The sequence below is a fragment of the Sinocyclocheilus rhinocerous genome, unplaced genomic scaffold (assembly GCF_001515625.1).
Source record: "Sinocyclocheilus rhinocerous isolate Xijiao unplaced genomic scaffold, SAMN03320098_v1.1 scaffold2012, whole genome shotgun sequence".
In the NCBI taxonomy this organism is placed as follows: domain Eukaryota; kingdom Metazoa; phylum Chordata; class Actinopteri; order Cypriniformes; family Cyprinidae; genus Sinocyclocheilus; species Sinocyclocheilus rhinocerous.
Genome location: NW_015650320.1, coordinates 310,189 through 331,333, shown reverse-complemented (window position 1 = coordinate 331,333; position 21,145 = coordinate 310,189). Strand labels below are relative to the sequence as shown.

Genomic DNA, 21,145 nt, shown 5'->3' with positions numbered 1-21,145 from the left:
ATGCAGCGCTACATTTTGCAAGAGATGTGAGGCATTTTGCATTTTGTGTGTGCGATTCTTGGATTCGTGTGTAAAGCTTTGAAAAAAAAAGAGGCAAAGTTTTGTAAATGTGTGTAAGCATCTGAAAAAAAACTAATTTAAACATACATAGAAGTGTAATGTGTGTGTGTGTGTGTGTGTGTGTGTGTGTACAGTGGACACATATCGAGTGGGTAATGACGTGTCCGTGGATCTGGAGTTCAGGACGTCACAGAGCAGCGGCGTTCTGTTAGGCATCAGTAGCCAGAAGATGGACGGACTGGGCATTGAACTTGTCAACGGAAAGGTACAAAAGAGAGTCAATGTATGCTTCAGACACGGGTCACGACGAGGCATTCCCCATAGCGACCCCTAGAGGACGCAGTTCGAAGTTCCCATGAAAGGGAACTAGATTTTGTTGTTTTCAGTTCCATTGGGGGGAGGGGACAGGTAAATGATTGTGAATTTGTCTTTATATTTGAATGGTTTATTAATAAGTGTCTGTTGCTGTAGTTTTTATTCCATGCTGATAATGGAGTGGGACGCTTCACAGCCGTATATGAGACAGATCCGGAGGAGGGGCTTTGTGATGGACAGTGGCACACTGTCTCCGCCCACAAGCTGAAGCACCGCCTGGAGCTCGTCGTGGATGGCAAGAAGTCTGAGGCAGCGAGTCCAGACGTCCGCTCTGCCTCCGCCGATACCAATGACCCTGTGTATGTGGGCGGATACCCCGGTATGTCAATCAAACTCTGTTGCCATGGTGTCATTGTTAAGAATGTTCAAACATTCATTCGTGACTTGGAATTAAAATAAGCCATGGAGATATTAACAAGCTAACAGGCAATAGTAACTTAAAAATAGAAAGTTAAAAAATATATTTTATTAAAAAAAATTATCTAAAAAACAATTACATAATAAAACTTCTGTTTGATCATGATAAATCAAAACATTCATAAATTTGATGACATTTCTGATTCTGTAGCTCGTTCTCATTTACATCATAAACAAACAGAAACTTCTGTTGAAAAGCAGAGCGTGACGCTCATGACAGCAGTACTGTGAACAACAGTTGTTAATAAAACAAAACATTTACAAATACCAAATGAAATTGAAAATAGGATTTTTTTTAAGCTCTTGAGGAAAAGTGGAATTATTTTGATTTGAAGTCTTTGTAAATGTATTATAGAAGTTAGAAGTCTGGATTGGGGACAATCCTAAAATACAGAAGTTCTGGAAAATGTAACATTGCAACATTCTTGAAATTAGGAACAGAAAATTAAAAGTTTCAGCTTTCATTAAAACGTATTCATTAAACTAGAAAGGTTGTTTTTTTAAGCATTTTTTCTTTCAGCTCATCTTAGCGGACAGACACATTGACAATTGGATCCGTTTAAATGTTTCCTGAAAGCTAAATGACTGAAATCTTGCTTGTGTGTGTCTGTTGCAGAGGGTCTGAAGCAGTTTGGACTCACTATAAACACACCGTTTAAAGGCTGCATGAGAAATGTGAAGATCACTAAAGCTGGGAAGACTCTGGAGGTGCAGATGAACAAAGTCCTGGAGCTCAGAGGAGTTCAACCTCTCACCTGCCCTGCTAGTTAAACGCACACGCTCTCACCTGCCCTGCTAGTTAAACGCACACGCTCTCACCTGCCCTGCTAGTTAAACGCACACGCTCTCACCTGCCCTGCTAGTTAAACGCAGACGCTCTCACTTGCCCTGCTAGTTAAACACACACGCTCTCACCTGCCCTGCTAGTTAAACGCAGACGCTCTCACTTGCCCTGCTAGTTAAACACACACGCTCTCACCTGCCCTGCTAGTTAAACGCAGACGCTCTCACTTGCCCTGCTAGTTAAACACACACGCTCTCACCTGCCCTGCTAGTTAAACGCAGACGCTCTCACTTGCCCTGCTAGTTAAACACACACGCTCTCACCTGACAAAATAATGTTCTTTTTAGCAGCATCATATGACCCCTTTAACCGTGGCTTGTGTACTGCAAACACATATTCATCACTGTGTCTGTCATGAGACTCTGTTCCCCTTTCGGGCTCTGTCTTTACATTTATTTTGAAGATGAAGCTTGCGATTATGGTAAGGGGCGTTACATTTCCGACGAGTGCTTGTGGTGTTCGGCCTATCACAATGCACTGGGTCAGCTGGCCAATCAGAGCGGACTGCGCTTGTCAAAGGAGGGGGCTTTGTAGAAAACGAAGCGTTTGAGAGAGGCGGGGCATAGAGGACCTACAATAATGTACAGTATTTGAAAAATAATGTGTTTTTTGAACATTAAAGCATGTCAACATATTCTGTTACACCAAATACACAAAATAATGTTCTTTAAAATAGCATCATATGACCCCTTTAAACACACACACTCTCACCTGCCCTGCTAGTTAAACACACACGCTCTCATCTGACTCATTTGACTGCTACTCAAAGTGAATCAGTTCATGAATCAAAATCAGAAATATTCAGAGAACTAACTGTGAAGTACTAGCTGTGCTGCTCATAACCAAATAACACAAGGAATATATTAAAAAAATAAAAAAAACAGCTGGACAAACCAAAGATTATAGACAAACCCAGCTAAATGAAAACCAGATCAAAAACTTCTTTAAAATACAATTAATACAATCAGATATCATAGGAGAAATTTTTTATAAAAACTTTCAGTAACACTTTACAATAAGGTCCCATTAGTTAACATTAATTCAGGCATTAACTAACATGTACTAAAATATAGCTGTTCTGTGTTAATTCATGTTTGCTCTGGTCAATTAAAAATAACAGAAACAATGTATTATTAAATATTGAAATGAATAATAACTAGAATTAATAAATACTTTAGAATAGTTTTCATTATTAGTTCATGTTAACCAATATAAACAAATGAAAACTTATTGTAAGGTGTTACCAACTTTTTATGCTCTAGTTCATTATCAAACTATGTATTTGTGTGTTAAAGAAGCCAAAACCAAAACAGAAACTTTAGTAAAACATTAAGAACTTTTTTTAATCTCCAAAGCACAACTACATCTTACACAGCCAAAAGTATCCTAACAAAACCATTAAAGAGTGGATGACCCGAGGAATCGGGATTGTATCATTTAAAAAGACACACATTGATAGATCAGTAACTCAATAAACTACAGAACTGTAAGGCCGTAAAAAAACGTGAATTTCTGCTGAGACCTTTCAAATGTCACCCACATCAAAGAGGTCTAAACAGGCAAATCATCAACAGGCTTGATAATCATTTAACACAATATCATACATTATTACGTGGAGAGCGTTGGACTTCCGGTCTTAAATTTGTGCATTTCGAGTTTTCTTCAAAGTGTGATTACGTTTGACACCTGATACAGTACATCAAGAAATATTTAAACAAAAACAAACAATGCTTGTGCCTTGCTCCAATACTTCATAAACTGTAATTAGAAAGGTTACACTGACATAGAAAATTAAGGACCTGTTCACAATTAATTAGCCTTGCCAAAAATCAGCACAGATGTGCTGTATGAAAATTAAAAGTCAGATGTAGGAAAGTTGGACAGATCAGATTTTCAGATTTCAGTGTGACCGCAGTGTAAATGCCTTAATGATCAAACCACACTTGAAGAATCAGGTTGGCTGCATATATGAAGAGCAACATACTTCATCTGAGAGCCAAAGAGATCGTACGACACATTCATGGAAAGAGGCCTTGTGTCGAGCCCTCTCAGTGTGTGTTTTTGCATGGAGTGATGACATGTACTGTGTAATGATCAGTATTTCAAAATAAAGAAATATCCCCTCTGATGGCGCTTGATATGGTCTGCTGTGTTTCCTTTCATTGTGTCAAAATAACCATTAAAGTTCATGAACTAGTTCTCCTCCAGAGGGTCATTAGTATTCACACTTTCCGATTTTAGACTGACTTCCAATGTATCATGGTTTAGTAAAATATTTAAGAAGTTGAGGTCAAGTTAAATGCACTGATGAAGCACTAATAAAGCTTCAATTTTAGTCTTAGGCTAAGTACAGCATTTGATACAATAGACCACTGTTAAATACTAAGTCTTTTAAACAGCTTTTGATCGTTCTGACTGTACATGGGAAACATGATATATCACATGGTGTTCCACAAGGGCTGGTTCTCAGGCTACTTTTATTCTCATGCATCATGAAATGAAAGATCATTTTTATAGACATCACACAGTCTGATGGGCCTAAAGAAACTGACTGAACATCTGTCCTTCATTTTACTCTGGAAAATTGAGGAATTAAGATGAATATAATTTTCTGTCTTCCTATAAATGTTCACACTTTACACTCAGAGAATTTAGCGGTTTGTACATTTCATATTGCATATACACTACACACACACACACACACACAAAACAGCTTGTATTCATAAAAATCAGTTAACTCAGTGTGGTTTCCTGTCCAAAAAAACTGAAAGCAAAACTATAAAATCTATAAGAGTGCAGTGGTTTGTTTCCTCACCACACACAGTCTGGAATTACAACAGTGGAAAAAACAAGGAAGTACACTTTTTTTTTCAACAGTGTACAAATGTTGAAGACCTTTTAATTCATAGCAGAGGACAGCAGAAGAGAACGAGTCATGCTCATCAGAAGTCTGTTGCACAGAGCCATCCATGATGGGACGATGCTGCTGAGAAACCATCAGAAATGCTCTACAGTGTGGAGAGAGACTCGCCACTGCTCGGCTTTAGTTTACAGAGAACACTCACATAACATCGATACTGTGAGGTATGGAGATATCAGACTGTTTATATGCATGTATTAGTTCATAGCAGTGGATTAAGATGTACTGCAATGATAAGTAGTCTTAATTATAATTATTAAAAAAAAAATGTTCATTGCAAAATTTATTTGGGACTCTACCAAGGTAATTTCATCTGAGATTCTTAATGAAATTTGGAAACAGTATTTTTAAACCATGATTGGCATGAACCAGCAATCTGAATCAAAGTCTTCTTCTTCATGTTGATGTTTTTTAATATATTGTAGCACTGACTCCATGTCATACGCTCTTTGGTAAGCACTAGATTAACTGCAGGACACTTGTGAAATGATGCTCATTGACTCGTCATCTGTCTTCAGGATGGAGCAGCTGCTGCTGCCTCCAGTAGCTGATCGTTCTGTGAGGGTCCACATGCTCGCAGCACCAGTCAATCCTGCAGACATGAACATGATCCAGGGTAAAGTCACCACTCATGCACCTTCATGTCTGTTTACATCCTTTCAGTCTAGTGATGGTTAAATCTGATGTTATTTTATAGAAATTCTGTTCTACTCTGGGTTATTGGAGGCTGAACATGATCTTGTCTCCATAGGTTCGTACCCGATCTTGTGCCCCCTCCCAGCGGTGGGGGGGAATGAGGGGGTGGGAGAAGTGATAGAGGTGGGCAGTGATGTCACATCTCTCAGACCTGGTGATTGGGTCGTGCCCATAGATGCCGGCTTTGGTAAGGAGATATTCAGCCTTTCAGTTTAGGGATTAAAAAAACATCAAAACTTTGAAGTCAACATGGAATTCAGTTCCAAAATGTGTGTATTTCCAAGTGCATTGCAATGAAATCCAAAAATATTTAAGGTGGGTCTTGATTGAAATTTGATGACAGGTGGTTAATAAGCAAGAATTCTTGGTGGCACAAGTCCCAAAAGGAACGTCCTTTCAGAGAAGGAACAAGATATTAAATTCTTACAAAAGATTGCAAAGAAAAAATGTGGCAACACTCAGAATAAAGATTCAGACTAAAGTGAAAAAAGTACGAAGTGCAATGAATTAAAAACAACCTATAGCCTGGAGCATTGAAGAAACTTCTCTGGTTATGAATTTATCCTTTGGTTCCCCAAGATACAGGGAACGAGACACAGTGTCAGCAACTGACACTATGGGGGGAAACTTTCTCTTGATCAATCACTTAGCCCTATTGAATCACACCAATGCAGGCGTTCACACCTGATGTGTTCGTATAAATATAAGCGGCTGCTGAATGTCATTACCTCCAAATCTTTATGTGTGACTGAGAGCAATGTGCTCATCCTGAAGTTCATGCATATAATGTGGCAAGCTATGCAATGTCTCATTCCTTGTATCGAGGGTCCATTTCGAACGGTCTCTCCCGTTGGCGTGGACACACTTATGGGGAAACTCCTGTTTACTCTGATACTGAAGCCTGATTTGTTCACCCTCGTGTAGCTGCACGAACCAATGGCGCTTCAGTCTGCCAAAAGGGGAGGAGCCTACCTCTACCCCTCTCCAGCACAATGGTGACCCACAGAACTACATTAACAGATCTCTCTTGTGCAAAAACACATTAATACAGTTCAGTTAAATATTTACTCTCCTTATAGAAAATTCTGCGATTAATTAAGTGATGATTGTGCTTTAGAGATGAACAGCTGCTGTTAACAAGCATAATCACTGAATGAAAGAGAAACACCAGAACTACAGCTGACTTCAGTCACAGCCTTAGATGAAATCAACTGAAATACAAGATTAAATCTCTCAAGATCTGATTAAACAACTCCACAAACAGCATTACCAGCTTCACACATTACAATTTGACTTTGTTTCTGTCATATATCTACAAAAATTATTTGAAAATTAAAAGAGGTTTAGATGTTTTATTGAAAACGTTTCGTTTGACCTCACCATTATGGAGATTATGAGCTGCAATTCCACCATATCACAAGGAGAGGAGGTGTTGATGGGTCCAAAAGAGCAGATGCTGCACTACATCCATCATCAGTCATGATCCGACACCCCCCTGACAACTGATGCTCACGAATACCACCATTTGTCTGTTTGGATAAGAACATGGCAGTTCTGCACATCTGTATGAAAAGCTCTCAGAGTCAAATACACCACAAGCAGTTCTAAGCAATTTACGAACCATGCTCTGATTCAGAAGGCTGGATGGGTCTCTGACATGCAGAGTGGATTTATCGCAGTCCTAAAGGAAAAAGATTTGCCATTTGGCAGCTGTTTATATTCATATAGAAATGGCAGGCTTGAATGTCATTGGTCAGTGTACCTGCATTGGCGTAATTCTACAGGGATTCAGGATCTATTGAGTGAACCATAATCAAAAGGGAATATTTTTAGTCTTACTCTTTATTTAATGTGTGTAACATGCCCCGATAAATTGCTCATGATAAGACAAGGAACTTGCATCAAGTAAATAGGGACAATTTGGTGCGATATGGGGCCTCCCTTGGTAGTTTGTATAGGAAGCAGTGCTACTAACCATAATGATGTTAGACACTGCACTGCCAACTATTGACGTGGATCAGCCTGATCATCTCAGAGATATAAATGGCTCGTTTCCACCGAACGGTACGGGTCAGTACAGTACAGTACGGTACAATTCGGGATGGAAAACTCTGATCCGGCTTGCGTTTCCACCGCCAACAGTACCCTTATTTGATAGGCGTGGTGTATGCCGGAAAGTAGCAATCGACATCATTCTCGTGTGAAGAACAAAGCGCGACAACAGCCGTTCCTCAATACACTGCCTCTTTTTGTTAATTGTCTGTTTTAATGAACAATAATAGCCATTATAAAAGTATGAAAGGTTTGTATAATAGGAAATAAAGACAAAAGCAAACAATTGAGTCAAACGTATGCTACAAAGTAAGCACTGCACTGTGGTAAAGTTTAATAAATATATAAAGTTATGAAACATAACTTATAAAACTGTGCTCAGTCAAAACGATATGACCAGGAACAAATAATAGATTAATGAGACCAAAGATTGTCTGTTAGATATACCCAAAACTAATGATATCTCATGTTTAACCACTACAGAGACATCAGAGCCAGTGATCGCCTGGAGCTCACATCTCCTAAATCGGTGTAGCAAATTTTCAAATAGGCGCTATCTTTATAAATAAACAGCAGATTTGAGTTTTAAACAACTACATTCTCACCTGAAAAACTCTTAAAAATACAGAGTTCTGGCATGAAACTCTGATGGCGCAGTCCGATAGGTCTAACTCAATCTGACATAATGACATCATTATCACATGGCGCAGCTGATTGGTTCTCTCCTGTATTGGTAGCCAATGAGCTCGCTGCTCAACAGTCAAATATATGACTAGAGCTTGCCGTAGCAGTGCAGCTTGCTTCAGAAACCCTCCACCTTCCCCAGCTCCACCTATATAGATCTGCTACGAGGTGATTCATGTATGCTATGGGGTTATTTCATGTATGTTATATGCTATATGGGGGTTATTTCATGTATGTTATATTTGCAGCAGCAATATTTCTTACATGCTCACAGCAGCATGTTGTAGATGTATTGGCAGTAGCAAGTTTCGGTACTTGCTCTGCCGCAGCAGCAGCGTAGCAGGTCTATTCCGCCAAGACCAAATACATTAAAATTGTCATTTACATTACCATGCCAATCCCTCCGAGAGTTGTCATGACAGAACTACATTTCATGACAATAACAGTAATATTTTGAAAATTATGTGGGTTTTTGTGAAACGGCTGATGCCGTTTCACAAGTCCACAAGAACAGACAAGAACGATTATTGAGAAACGGCTATTGTCTGTGTGTATGTGTGTGAAAATATACAATTATAAAATACAGTGTTATTTTTTGTTTGCACACTCGGATGTAAACAAGCCCAACACGCATGAACAGCATGGCGGAACGAGTGAAGGAGACGCATTATTCCCCTTGTAGCTCAGAAACCCTCCACCTTCCCCAGCTCCACCTGTATAGATCTGCTACGAGGTGATTCATGTATGCTATATGGGGGTTATTTCATGTATGTTATATTTGCAGCAGCAATATTTCTTACATGCTCACAGCAGCATGTTGTAGATGTATTGGCAGTAGCAAGTTTCGGTACTTGCTCTGCCGCAGCAGCAGCGTAGCAGGTCTATTCCGCCAAGACCAAATACATTAAAATTGTCATTTACATTACCATGCCAATCCCTCCGAGAGTTGTCATGACAGAACTACATTTCATGACAATAACAGTAATATTTTGAAAATTATGTGGGTTTTTGTGAAACGGCATCAGCCGTTTCTAGGCAACCAATCAACGTTCTGTAGGTAATATACATGGTAATATTAATGTGTTTGGTCTTGGCGGAATAGATCTGCTACGCTGCCGCTGTGGCAGAACAAGTACCAAGATACTGGCAATACATCCACAGACATGCTGCTGTGAACATGTAAAAAATACTGCTGCTGCACATGTAGCATATATGAAATAACCCCCATATACATCAAATCATCCCGCAGCAGATCTATTCAGGTGGAGCTGGGGAAGGTGGAGGCTTTCTGAAGTAGCCAAGTATTTGAATGTTAAACAGCAAGCTCAATGGCTGCTGATGCAACTAAAACCAATCGGCTGCACCATGTGAATAATCATGTTATTATATCAGATTGAGTTAGAACCTATCAGCCTGCGCCATCTAGAGTTTCATAACAGAACTTTGTATTTAATTTTAATGACTGTGCATTTGTGTGTGTGTCAGGTACATGGAGGACAGGTGCTGTGTGTGAAGAGGATGAGATCATCTCTGTTCCTAAAGACGTCTCTCTTCTGGGGGCCGCCACCATCTTCGTGAACCCCTGCACTGCGTACAGGATGCTGCATGACTTTCAAACACTCAGCCCTGGTATGAAAACTCATGTAATGGTTTATTATTTCTATCTTACCAAATGTTATCCATGGCTATCAGTGGTTTGTTATGATCTGTGTGTCTGTAGGTTGTACAGTGATTCAGAACGCCTCTAACAGTGCAGTGGGACAGGCTGTGATTCAGATCGCTGCAGCACTGGGCCTGAAAACCATCAACATCATCAGAGACAGGTACAGAAGACCTTTGGAGCAAAGCAACAGGCAACAAATTCATTACAGACAAAGAAGTACTTTATAATAATCCCATGTGGTACAAAGTCCCATATAATGGATTTCTCAAACTGTTTCTTGAACTCAGACCAAACTGTGCTGAGCTGATCGATGAGCTTCAGTCACTGGGAGCTGATTATGTGGTGACAGAAGAGGAAGTCATGTCAACAGGGCTTCATCGGGTCTTTGAGGTGGGGGGATTCTACTCTTCTGCAACAAAATACATTTTCAGTGATTTCTACAGAATTGCGTAATCAGACATTTTTCTTAGGAGGTTCCCAAACCTAAACTGGGCTTGAACTGTGTAGGAGGCTTGAGCGGAGGACTTGTGTTCTCTAATCTTGAGTAAGTGTCTCACATATTGCAGTTTTACAGTAGTTTATAAGAAAATGAAAGAAAATCTTTTTTATCTTCAGTTATGGAGGCACAATGGTCACATACGGAGGGATGGCCAAAAGACCCCTCCAGATCCCAGCTGTGAGTTTATGATCTTCATGTACAGTATTTTATTTCCTGTGTAATCAACAGTTTAACTTGTATTGAACCTTGAACATTCCTGTTTATAAAACAAACTTTGTAAACATTTCTATTCCATTTCTCGTCATGCAGAAATCCTTTATATTCCACAATGTGACTCTGACGGGATTCTGGCTGACGCAGTGGAAAAGAAAACACAGGGAAGGTAAACCACCAAACACAATACTAAGAGCTACTGAAAGTCAAATAAAGGGTTGAATGAATATGACGAAACTGTAAGAACATGGTTGTTTCAAATCTTGATGTCTTGAGTCGACACTCATGTATGTTATGTCTCTTGTGCTTGACCTCTCTCTCTGCAGATAAAGTCCAGCTGAAGGCCATGTTGAATGCTGTGTGTGACCTCATGAGAGACGGACAGCTGTCTGCGCCACACTGCATCCAGACACCATTTCATCAGTACACACACGCGTTACAAGCCACTGTGCAATCCCACAGCCGCAAACACGTTCTTATCATGTAGAAAACAACAACGGCATGTTCTTCCGATCCTCTGCAGAAACATATTGGACATCATGGACAAATGTCTACAACTAAACATGCTTGTTCATATTATTGACACAATACAAGGAACTGTAACACTTTAAATGTAAGTGGTTTTACCAGGTCCGTACATGCACAATTAAATCCTCTACCTCCTCCCAAAATAACAGACAGTTTCATTTACATTACACAAGCATATATTAAAAATGATCAAGTTTAGGGCAAATACACATTTTATTTATACATAATTTTAAAGTTACATCGCTTCAACTGTTATGCTTTTGGCCTGATTTGTTAGCAGTATTACAGAACAATCTGCATGATTCTTGTTTGCATGAATGTAATGGCTGTCTGTAGGTCAGTGCAGGGCATTTGGAAAACAGCATGCGAGTCCAAACTGCTGTAAACTCCTAGTGTATTTCATTGTTTTTATCGATTTAAAAGGGTCTGTGTGGGGTTTAGGGTTTATTAAATTGCATATTTTCCATATCAATTGGTCTTTCTGAGTGTTTACGGTTTGGTGTCACTATTAAAACCTGTCCTTCATCTTTCAAACGTGTCTTGTGTTTGAGGATGTGTTGCGTATTGACATTAGAACGTATACTAAATATACTTCACATCAAGCTTAATTTACTGTTACATTTTTCAAACATCACTGTTTCAACTACACAGCACAGATGTTATGCACAGAACATCAAGCTAGTTTAATTGTATCAGAGTTAAGTTATAAATTGAACTGCTTAAAGGAATATTTCACCCCAAAATGAAAATGTGCTTAAAATATACTTACCCTAAGGCCATCCAAGATGTAAATGAGTTTGTTTCTTCATCAGGTTTGGAGAAATGTAGCATTGCATCAGTGTCTCAGCAATGGATGCTCTGCAGTGAATGGGTGCCGTCAGAATGAGAGTTTAAACAGCTGATAAAAACATCACAATAATCCACTCCAGTCCATCAATTAGCATCTTGTGAAGAATGAAAGATCATTTGTTCTTAACTGATCTGCTATATATCAGCTATATCTAATGTAAATTAGCAAATCATATACTGATAATATGCAATAATGTCACGGTCTCTGGAAGGGGTTTGGATAAGTGATATTTACATTCTCTGTGGTTGAATGAGCAGTCCGGTGGTGGTGACTTCTTCCGCTGGTTGTGCTGGTGGAAACTGTCCACTGGGGAAAAGAGCAGGAATCTGCTTCAACAGCCTTGAACATGAAGCGCTGTAGGATGCTGATCTCCTGGAGCACCAAAGGGTCCTCAAATCTGGAACACGTCAATGTGGCCCTGGAGTCGGTGCAGAAGGTCCTTGGTCTGGAACATGCAGAAGTGAAGTGAAGGTTTGCTCGCCGAAGCTGAACCTTGTTGCAAATGTCTGTATGTCTTCTGCCTTTCTGGGCTAGAGACTCAGAACTTGGTCAATCCGCTTCGTCTCTCTAGGATGGAGACTCAGGACGTGCTGCATCTGTTGTTGTCTCTCTGGACGAAGATTGTGAAAGCAGTTTATCTCTTTCCTCACAGGCTGGAGGCTCAGAACGTGGTCTGTTGACATCTGTTCCTCATGGGCCAGAGACTCTGAATGTATCTGCTATTGTCTCCTACCATGCAGGTCGGAGACTCAGGACATTGAATATATCTGTTATTGTCTCTCTCCTTACAGGCCGGAGACTCAGAACGTTAGTGTTTCTGTTACTGTCTCATCTATTACAGTCTCTGACAATGTTACGAACACATTAAGTCCAAACATGATGGAGAAAGATTGAACTGTCATGCATGCATTCATTTGTCCATCAACAGCTGAGTTTGTGTACGAGGTTGCGCTACACATCGCTGTCACTGAGAATACTTATTTCTCTGAATAATTATAAAAAGGGTGTTTAAAAAAAAAAAAAACATAGTTAATGGATTTGAGTGGATCTCTTTTTGTTTCACTCACTGCTGCTGCATCAGGAGGTCCTAAGGGATTTTTATGGCGGTCACAAGTCAAAACCTTAGGGATCAGTCTCTAGGTGGGTGAAGGGCAGAAACTGCATTTTGACCAATGAGAAGTCCTGTCCTTCCCGGGCTTGGTACCAGAGGTCTGTCTTCTTGCCCTCTAAGAGGTGTCTGGCTGTTGTCCTAGCATTTGTCCTAGTTTGCTTATGCTAGTCCACCCAGATCCAATCAAACCTTTGCCAATTATTGTGCTCAGATAGGGGCCCCCGCCATAAACTGGGTCCTGGAATGTGCTGTTCACTACAATGTATTCTGCTTTCCAGTACCCTGGCATAGGCTTTACCCAAGTAAAGTGCGAGATATATCAATATTTGGAGCACACCCTCTTGGTCCCCCGTTTTTAAATGAAAACCATCACACCCATCTGCCAATTGCCAGCCGCTTTCCCTGAATCCCTGTTAAGCCGGCGTGTTGACCAAGACAGCCCAACTACATTCAGGGCCTTCAGCATCTCAGGGCAAGAGCTCCAACCCTGCCTCTTCTTGTGAGGGCATGTTCTTCAGGTTCATGAGATCCTCAAACCTTTCCTTCCAACCTTTCCTTCCAACTCCGGACTCCATCGCTGGGTGGACCAGCCCAAGCCATATGATGATTTGCCAGAACATTCTTGAGGCCAACCAAAAGTCCTCCTCCGTGGCTTCTCTGAGCTCCTCTCATATGTGACCCTGTCTGTGAAATCCAGGCTAAAGTCTATTCCTCAAAGCCTCATTTTCATCCACGTTACATTCTATACGGCGTCTAACCTGTCACAGGTTAACCAGTCCAGAAAGCCTTTCAGGAACACTATAAATGAGTAAAGACTAAAACGATTCTCATTCTCTAAACTGCACAGTTTCACTGACAATCAGGTCAGTGAATAAAATCCAGTGGACGGAGATGAAGAATTACAAATTTATTTACAAAAACATTTAGTGGTTATTTTAGAAGCATTAAAACATACAGCAGCAGTCATTTTCCGCCATATTCACAGTTTTCCAGCACAATAAAAGCATGACATCAGCAATAGATGTAGCAGTAAAAAATAAAAATCACAGTTCAAAACTACTCATTGAAATGACATCTGCATCATTGCAAATAAAATCAGACAAGGTCCGTTTAAGTGCCAAGTGCTTCCCTCCATTGCAGTACTTCATGAGGTCTGAGATCTAACTTGATTCCAGTTGTTTCGGTCACGAATCCTTCACAGATATACAATATCATCTGACTTAATTATTATCTCCAACATGAAAAAAAAGTACATCCAAGATCCCTGGGAGCGACTGAACATGTAAAAGCGCGCAAACGTTTACTGGCAGTGAGGGCTAATGTATCATGTGACTGATTTAAAGCAGAGATTGCTACAATACTAAGAGATCACTCGCATGTAATCAAATGTTTAAGTCAGAAACGTAGGTGTACCTCAGTACTTCACTTGTCTGAGACAATATTTGCATGCATGCAATATATATAATTTAAATATGAATGAGATTTGTGGATGGGTGCATCTTATAAAATCTATAAAGAACGTATCTGGGTCATATTTTACCCCAAAAGAAAAATTAATTAAGTTAATTAACAAGCAAATTGTTTTTTTTTTGTTTTTTTATATATATATATATTTTTTTTATATACATATATATATTGTGTCTGTGTAATTTATATATATATATATATATATATATATATATATAAAACTGACTGATCATTATTTGCATTGTAACAATTTTCACGATAATTAAGCATATCCCCAGGTCCTTATTGCCTTAATACAAAAGACTGCTTACTGCAATGATAAAAACACAAAATATTACTGAAATCGAGAAGTATTTCACTCCTTCAACAGTAGCGAGAATGTAATGAGAATGAGAATTACAAAAGAACCCAAAAGAAAAACTCCAGATGCCTGATGAGATTTTTTGGGTGTCACAATAATAAGAATTTGGAGTTGAAACGTGTTGAATTGTGATGAAAATGTTACAATGCAAAAGTCTTAAAAACAGGCAACATTTTCTTGCAAAATACAGTTTATTCTTTTTTATTTCTTCTTCTAGGATGAAATGTGACCTGGAGATTTTTTGTGAAATTTTTGAAAAAACCTTGTAAATTAGTCTCTGATTTTTGTACTATCAAACAACCTATCCTTCACAAGCGATTAAAATGTGCCAAAGTGCCAAACCAGACTAAATCACCACGGACACCATGAGCTTTTTTGGCTTCTACTATAAAGGATGTTCATACAGCTGCTGCTCAAGAATCTACTGAAAACCATATTAGTGTTTGACGTGTGCGGTTTGTTTGGTTTGAGCAGTGGCAGAGGACGGGCTCAGAGGAGGTGAACTATATACAGATCGCTCGTGTTAGGCTCTGAATCCTGCTGCTTTCCCTTTAATGGTCAGTTTGTGGTGGACTGTAAGGCGCGTGGCATGATGGGGTGATTGGCATGTCTTGTTGTGGGAGGCCCAGTCAGTGCTGGACAGATTTAATGACCCACTCTGCACTGGGGTTGAGCTCCAGGACAGCTTTGATGTACGTCTCTTCATCCAGACATCTCTCCTCTAGACAAACACACCAACACACACACATCAGACAACAGCATTCAGATTCAAAAATCTTCTTAAGAAGTTAAGAATGTTGAGGAAAATTCTAAGTTTGTATTTTCTGATTGTATGGCAAGACCTGCTGATCAACTTAATTAAAAAACACTTTAAAGTCATCTGAAGATGGATCGTCCTGTTGCAGTCATTTCTCTTTCTAGCGCTCTATCGGGAGTGAATGTGTTCTAGGTATGGCTGCTCTCATTTGTGCTGAATGCTGCTGAAAATCATGTAATTTTAGAATAAAATAAGAGATCAGTCGTGGTCACGTCACGCATGTACAGCAGGCTAATGAGAGGTTCAATAACATTCGCCTGTGATCTAGGTCTGTATAAAAGATGTTTAGACAGGTTTTGAGGACGCTTACTCTCAGATGAGAATTAGGTGGACATTTTTCATGAGAAAAATTCATGCAAATAATCTGCGCAATTATTACTGAATGAGACTCATTCATTTCAGGAATTCAAATTCTTCTTATGTTTTGTCTTCAAAACAATCCTAACGCTCTTAACTTTATTCTTAAATTAGAAAACATCAGCAAAGATGAATTTTAAGCTCAAGAATGTTTCATAAATCCGGCTGCTGGTTTTAAATTGCACATCACATGGCGACTTTCTAGCAAAACTATCTAGGCACAAGACTTCCGAGGCACAAAAATCCCTATAAAATCAAACTGAAATGTATTAATATTACCACGAGCTGCATAGATCACAAACATGCTACATAAAGCCTATATGCAAACTACAGTCTGAGCCTTTGACATCAACAACCAAAGATTTGGGAAGTGTTTCTCCTCCCTTAAATGGCAATGCATCTAACTGACCCCCTAAGTTGAAGATCAATTTATTTTACTATCCATGGTTTGTATGATGAGTGACATTTTCTGTGTGGCTGTAATTAATGTGATGCTTATTAGACACTTACTGATGTTTCCTCCCATCTCATAGAGACACAGATCTTCTCTTTTCACAGACAGAGACCTGTGACACAACACACAGTCAAACTCACTGAGCACAACATTTCACAGTCACCACTAGAAAATATAACACTTTGCCCCTAAAACAATAGACTACAATTCTGGATATACATCCATTAGAGCCCGCGAGTCACTAGTGGTCTCACACTTGTCAAACACATCCTATGATGTGCTTATTAGAGCTTTTGCTCACCTCTCTTGACTGAGGAAGCGCGTCAGAACATCTGAGGCCTTTAAATCCTCCGTCAGCTGTATGGCCATGGACACCATCGAGAACTGAGGAGCCTGGACCCTTATGAAGCCTCCTTCAGCCTGAACACACACAGCAAACACACCATAAACACACACACACACACCTCCACACTACAGCCAAACATGGGACACGTATGCAAACATATGCAAAGAAAAATCTACATTTTTAAAGGAACAGTTTGTTGAACCTATTGACAAAAAATAAGAGTCCAACATTTTTTGAGTGTTGGAAAAAAAAAAAAAAAAAAAAGGTTTGCATATGTTTATTGATGAGTATCATATTTCCATCCATCCATCAGGCTTTATGGTTCATATAGTCTGATACAGTGAGAATATGGAGATAAAAACAGCTCCGTTTTGTTCAGAGAACCAAACTTTGTTGCAGATTCTGATATTTATATGATGAACTGCTTGTAATGAGATCTTGAACAGTGTAGCAGATACTTGCATAAAATGATATAAATATCAGTCGTCACTCTATATCTCCAATAATCTGTCTTAGTAAAATGATGTTTAGATGATCCAAACATATAATGCAATGCAGTGATGATTGAGAGATGAACAAACAAGCGTTCCTCAAAAGATCCTGAGGATCAGATTTGAGACGCACTGATTTTTCTAAAAGCTGCTTCAGTCCAGTAAGTGTTCATCTGGAGATATGACTGCAGTTATTCTGACGTTTACTTGATAAAAATCAGCAAAGGTTTGACAGCAGAAAGACACGTGAAGCTCCAGCTGAAGCTGGACATTTGTACAATTACACTAAAAGAGCTGTGACTTGATAAAAAAAAAAAGTACAGACAGAAGGCATGGAGTAGATTGTGTGAAACAGGTTTAACAGTCAAGTTTTAATCATATTATTTAAACTTGCATATCAAATATGATACAGCAGGCTTTACAGGGTTAACATACAAATCAAGTGTCTGTATTTGCAGGATCTTTTCTGTGTGTAGAAATAACCCCCTCTGACAGCCTTATATCTATCTCACCAGCTTATATTATATCTCACCAGCAGATGAAGGACAGACTGACTGACAGTCACCGCATGCAGTCGCTCAGTCTGTCCACTAGGTGTCAGAGAGTAGGCTGCTCACATTCTCAAACTCTGATCATTCAGCTGACACTGACACACACACACAAGTGTAATGTCTATGATGTCTGATTATATTTCCCGTTTAGATTTGATCCGTCCTTCAGCTCAGTGTAGTGCTCTGTGTTTGTGTAACTCCTCTCACCTCAGTGTTTTTCTCCTGTTTGTCAGAGGCTCTCTCGCGGTCGTATGCCATCTTCTTCAGTAGTTTTTTAACCGCTCGGTCTCGGTTCATCTTCCGCTGGTTCTCCATGTTGTGTTTGCGCACCTGATTCAGGACGAACTTGGGAATCTGAGACACAATAAAAGACTCATTTGAGCATCTCGATCTTCACATACGATGAGCCATGCTAGTCAGGCATCTCTTCTCTATATATTTCTACAGCATCACAGCAGTACAGTAGTGATTTCACAGAAAACAAACTAACTGAAGTATTAAAAAATAATGATTTTATTAATCAAGGATGCATTATATTGATCAGAAGTGATAGTAAACACATTTATAATGTTGCAAAAGATTTCAAATAAATGTTGTTCTTTTGAACTTTCTATTCATCAAAGAATCCTGAAAAATAAAATGCATCAGTTTCCACAAAAATAACTGTTTTCAACATTGATAATAATCAGAAATGTTTCTTAAATCAGCATATTAGAATGATTTCTGAAGATCATGTCACACTGAAGACTGGAGTAATGATGCTGAAAATACAGCTGCGCATCACAGAAATAAATTACAGTTTAACAGAGATTCACATAGAAAACAGCTGTTTTAAATTAAATAATATTTCACAATATTTATTGTATTTATGACGAAATAAATGCAGCCAATCCCAAACTTTTAAAGAGTAGAGTATTGCAGCTTTCTGTTGATCTGTTGATCACCGTCAGATATGAGATTCTGTTACAGCAAAATCGTTAAAGGGGTCATAGGATGCCCATTTTCCACAAGTTGATATGATTCTTTAGGGTCTTAATGAAAAGTCTGTAACATAGTTTGGTTAAAATTTCTCAATGGTAGTGTAAAAACACCTTTTTTACCCTGTCAAAAACAGCTCTTCTCAGAGCAAGCCGTTTTTGTCATTTTCCTTTAAATGTTAATGAGCTTTTTGTAGCATTTTTCTTTAAATGTTAATGAGCTCTGCTGACCCCGCCCCTCTCTTCTGAGCTGCTCTCAGAGAGACTGTTTACTTTAGCTGCATTCATCGTGAAACTTGCTAATTAGCACATTATTAGGAAAGGCGATTTGCAAAGATTCATTACAAAACATTATACTCACTTCTTCTGTAGATGAGGCTGGATCACGAATGATTCGCGCGAACATATACGCATTTATGTAGATCAGGGGCGCATTCCCTTCAGAAACAATGTAATCCACTGCGAGTTCAGCGGCTCAGATGTCGAGAGTAAATGAGGACTGCTGTTCATGATTACATCCAACAACAGAACACCTCAATCGCTTGTTAGGGAGACATTCTTGTCTACATCTGCTCCAGCGGTGAAACAATGGCGGACTGATGACAGCTCACTCAGGGCGGAGCTAAGGTAAGACACCAGTCCAGTCTGTGCTGAAACGCTACTGTCAATCAAACTATCATGGGAGGGGCCTGTCTGTGTGACGTCACACAGACAGGCATCTGAGATCGGCTCGATTTGAAAAAGGGGGAAAGATTTTAGTAGATTAACAAAAAACCACTGGGTGGATTTTTATCATTTTAGGGTGGTTGTGTACAAACTACTTGTAAAAGTGCAGGTAGCATCCTATGACCCCTTTAAGAAAGGAGAGAGTCTCAGACACGAAACCTCTCTGAACACTGATCTAAGGTGTGGTGTAACGGTGAGGACTTGTACCGTCCAGAGGAGGTTCTGGTAGCGGACGAGCAGCCTGACGATGTTAGCGGTGCCAGTGGCCATAGCGAACTCCTGCTGTTCACTGATCTTACTGCGGAAGCCCTTACACATGAAGATGTTGGGCGCCATCACCACTGCAACATTGTTCAGCGTCATCTTATTCCTGTCCTTATGGTCAGTCACTCTTTGGAAGAACTCCATCAGAGCCTGAAAGACACAGAAACACCATCCAGCTGGATCTGCTTTAGTCCTCTGTTTGAATGGACTGGAGTCTAACATTTAACCCCTCCAGACTGATGCTAAAGACCCCCTGAGATGAAAATCAAGCTTTCAACGTGGTTTACATGTCTCTTTCGTGCTTAAAGACAAACCATGTGCAAACTCATCAACCTAATTTTCACTGCTGAGCATTTTCTCCTTAAGCTGTTTCCTACCGTCACACACATGTAACCAATCCGCTCTTCATATCAATAGCATATCGCTGGAATATGGTTTGTGTAACATTAGCAACACATTATTAGCTGTTTGATAACATAGTTAAGCCCATAAACACATAAAACAGGTCACCCTTTATTTTAAGGACCAGTTCTCACTATTAACTGTGACATTTGCCTCAATAAACTCCTAATTTGCTGCTTATTAATAAGGTTAGTAAGGTAGCTGTTAAGCTTAAGTACTGGGTAGGATTAAGAGATGTAGAATATGCTCATGCACTTAAATGCTTAAAGCACTAATATGTGCTTCATAAGTACTAATAAACAGTCAATTTGCTAGTAATATGCAAGCTAATAAGCAGCAAGTTAATAGTGAGAATTGTGACCGAAAAATTGACCCTTATGACTGGTTTTGTGGTCCACGGTCACAAATATGTCATTTTTAGTTTTAAAGATAAGTTGTATGGGATGAAATTAGTGACCGCAGGGGGACTTTAAGCCAAATACCAGATGTCAATGAGTCAGTGTTGAGTGAAACACCCACCCAAAGTGAAGTGTGAATGTGCAGTGAAGGTGTGACGTACCTTGAGAGTGTCTCTGTTGGGTTCTGGCAGCAGGAGCAGCAGCAGGTTGAGAGCCTGCAGCTGCTGTTTCTTAGTGGGCAGCTCTGATCAGAACCAACACAATCACTTACACACAGAAACACAGATCACACACACACTTTGAGCTGCACTGTATAGAGTCATGTAGGGATGCAACGATTAACCGCGAGCCGGTTGAAAATCGATTCAAATATGTGACTCAAATCGGTTGAGATGCTAAACAAATCGCGATTCAATTAGCGGTAGGAGTTTATATGAATGCACGTCTGAGGCGAACTTACTGTCTTTAGAAAAGTTTAGATGGTATTTTTTCTTTTCCTCTTGCCTCTGTATAATGCATATTAAAGTTCATAAGTGCAGCTCTGCTTTGTTTACAGCGGTAACCAAGGAAACGCTTTAAGCGCCACCTGCTGGCAGAGAGTGAATCTGCATCTCATTCAGCT

The 21,145-nt window shown here is 39.6% G+C and overlaps 3 protein-coding genes across 4 annotated transcripts in view; 2 read left to right on the top strand and 1 right to left on the bottom strand.

The window, feature by feature from the left end:
• The window catches only part of LOC107711612 (laminin subunit alpha-2), a gene marked incomplete at its 5' end in the record, with an annotated part of 124,775 nt that extends 122,816 nt beyond the window's left edge, over positions 1 to 1,959 (top strand). Inside the window, 3 exon segments of the mRNA XM_016516614.1 lie at positions 195 to 325; positions 532 to 754; positions 1,469 to 1,959. Of these exon segments, the coding sequence (XP_016372100.1) occupies positions 195 to 325; positions 532 to 754; positions 1,469 to 1,623 (509 nt within the window).
• Positions 1,960 to 4,624: 2,665 nt separating this feature from the next.
• On the top strand, positions 4,625 to 11,504 carry LOC107711618 (trans-2-enoyl-CoA reductase, mitochondrial). Its single transcript, XM_016516619.1, has 10 exons — positions 4,625 to 4,780; positions 5,135 to 5,232; positions 5,368 to 5,499; positions 9,534 to 9,677; positions 9,769 to 9,871; positions 9,999 to 10,101; positions 10,182 to 10,255; positions 10,327 to 10,387; positions 10,520 to 10,592; positions 10,750 to 11,504. The coding sequence occupies exons 1-10, from the start codon at positions 4,632 to 4,634 to the stop codon at positions 10,908 to 10,910; spliced, it is 1,098 nt and encodes a 365-aa protein (XP_016372105.1). The 5' UTR covers positions 4,625 to 4,631; the 3' UTR covers positions 10,911 to 11,504.
• Positions 11,505 to 12,888: 1,384 nt separating this feature from the next.
• The window catches only part of arhgap18 (Rho GTPase activating protein 18), a 44,234-nt gene continuing 35,977 nt past the window's right edge, over positions 12,889 to 21,145 (bottom strand). Inside the window, exons 10-16 of one of the 2 annotated variants that reach the window (XR_001636718.1) lie at positions 20,685 to 20,767; positions 19,667 to 19,873; positions 17,964 to 18,110; positions 16,670 to 16,788; positions 16,425 to 16,480; positions 15,042 to 15,461; positions 12,889 to 13,118 (exon numbers count right to left, since the gene is read on the bottom strand). Coding sequence is in view for 1 of the 2 variants with exons in the window: in XM_016516618.1 (XP_016372104.1) it covers positions 15,370 to 15,461; positions 16,425 to 16,480; positions 16,670 to 16,788; positions 17,964 to 18,110; positions 19,667 to 19,873; positions 20,685 to 20,767 (704 nt within the window). In the remaining variant the exon portion in view is untranslated. Of the gene's footprint in view, positions 13,119 to 14,575; positions 15,462 to 16,424; positions 16,481 to 16,669; positions 16,789 to 17,963; positions 18,111 to 19,666; positions 19,874 to 20,684; positions 20,768 to 21,145 lie in introns of those variants that run through there. The other variant, XM_016516618.1, reaches the window with a different exon arrangement.

What these genes read in the sequence shown, in the direction of transcription:
- LOC107711618 (XM_016516619.1), top strand. Translation starts at nt 4,632, where the DNA reads ATGCTCATCAGAAGTCTGTTGCACAGAGCCATCCATGATGGGACGATG. An exon ending in GACCCCTCCAGATCCCAGCT is followed by an intron (nt 10,388 to 10,519) that starts GTGAGTTTATGA and finishes CTCGTCATGCAG; the next exon opens with AAATCCTTTATATTCCACAA. An exon ending in GAAAAGAAAACACAGGGAAG is followed by an intron (nt 10,593 to 10,749) that starts GTAAACCACCAA and finishes CTCTCTCTGCAG; the next exon opens with ATAAAGTCCAGCTGAAGGCC.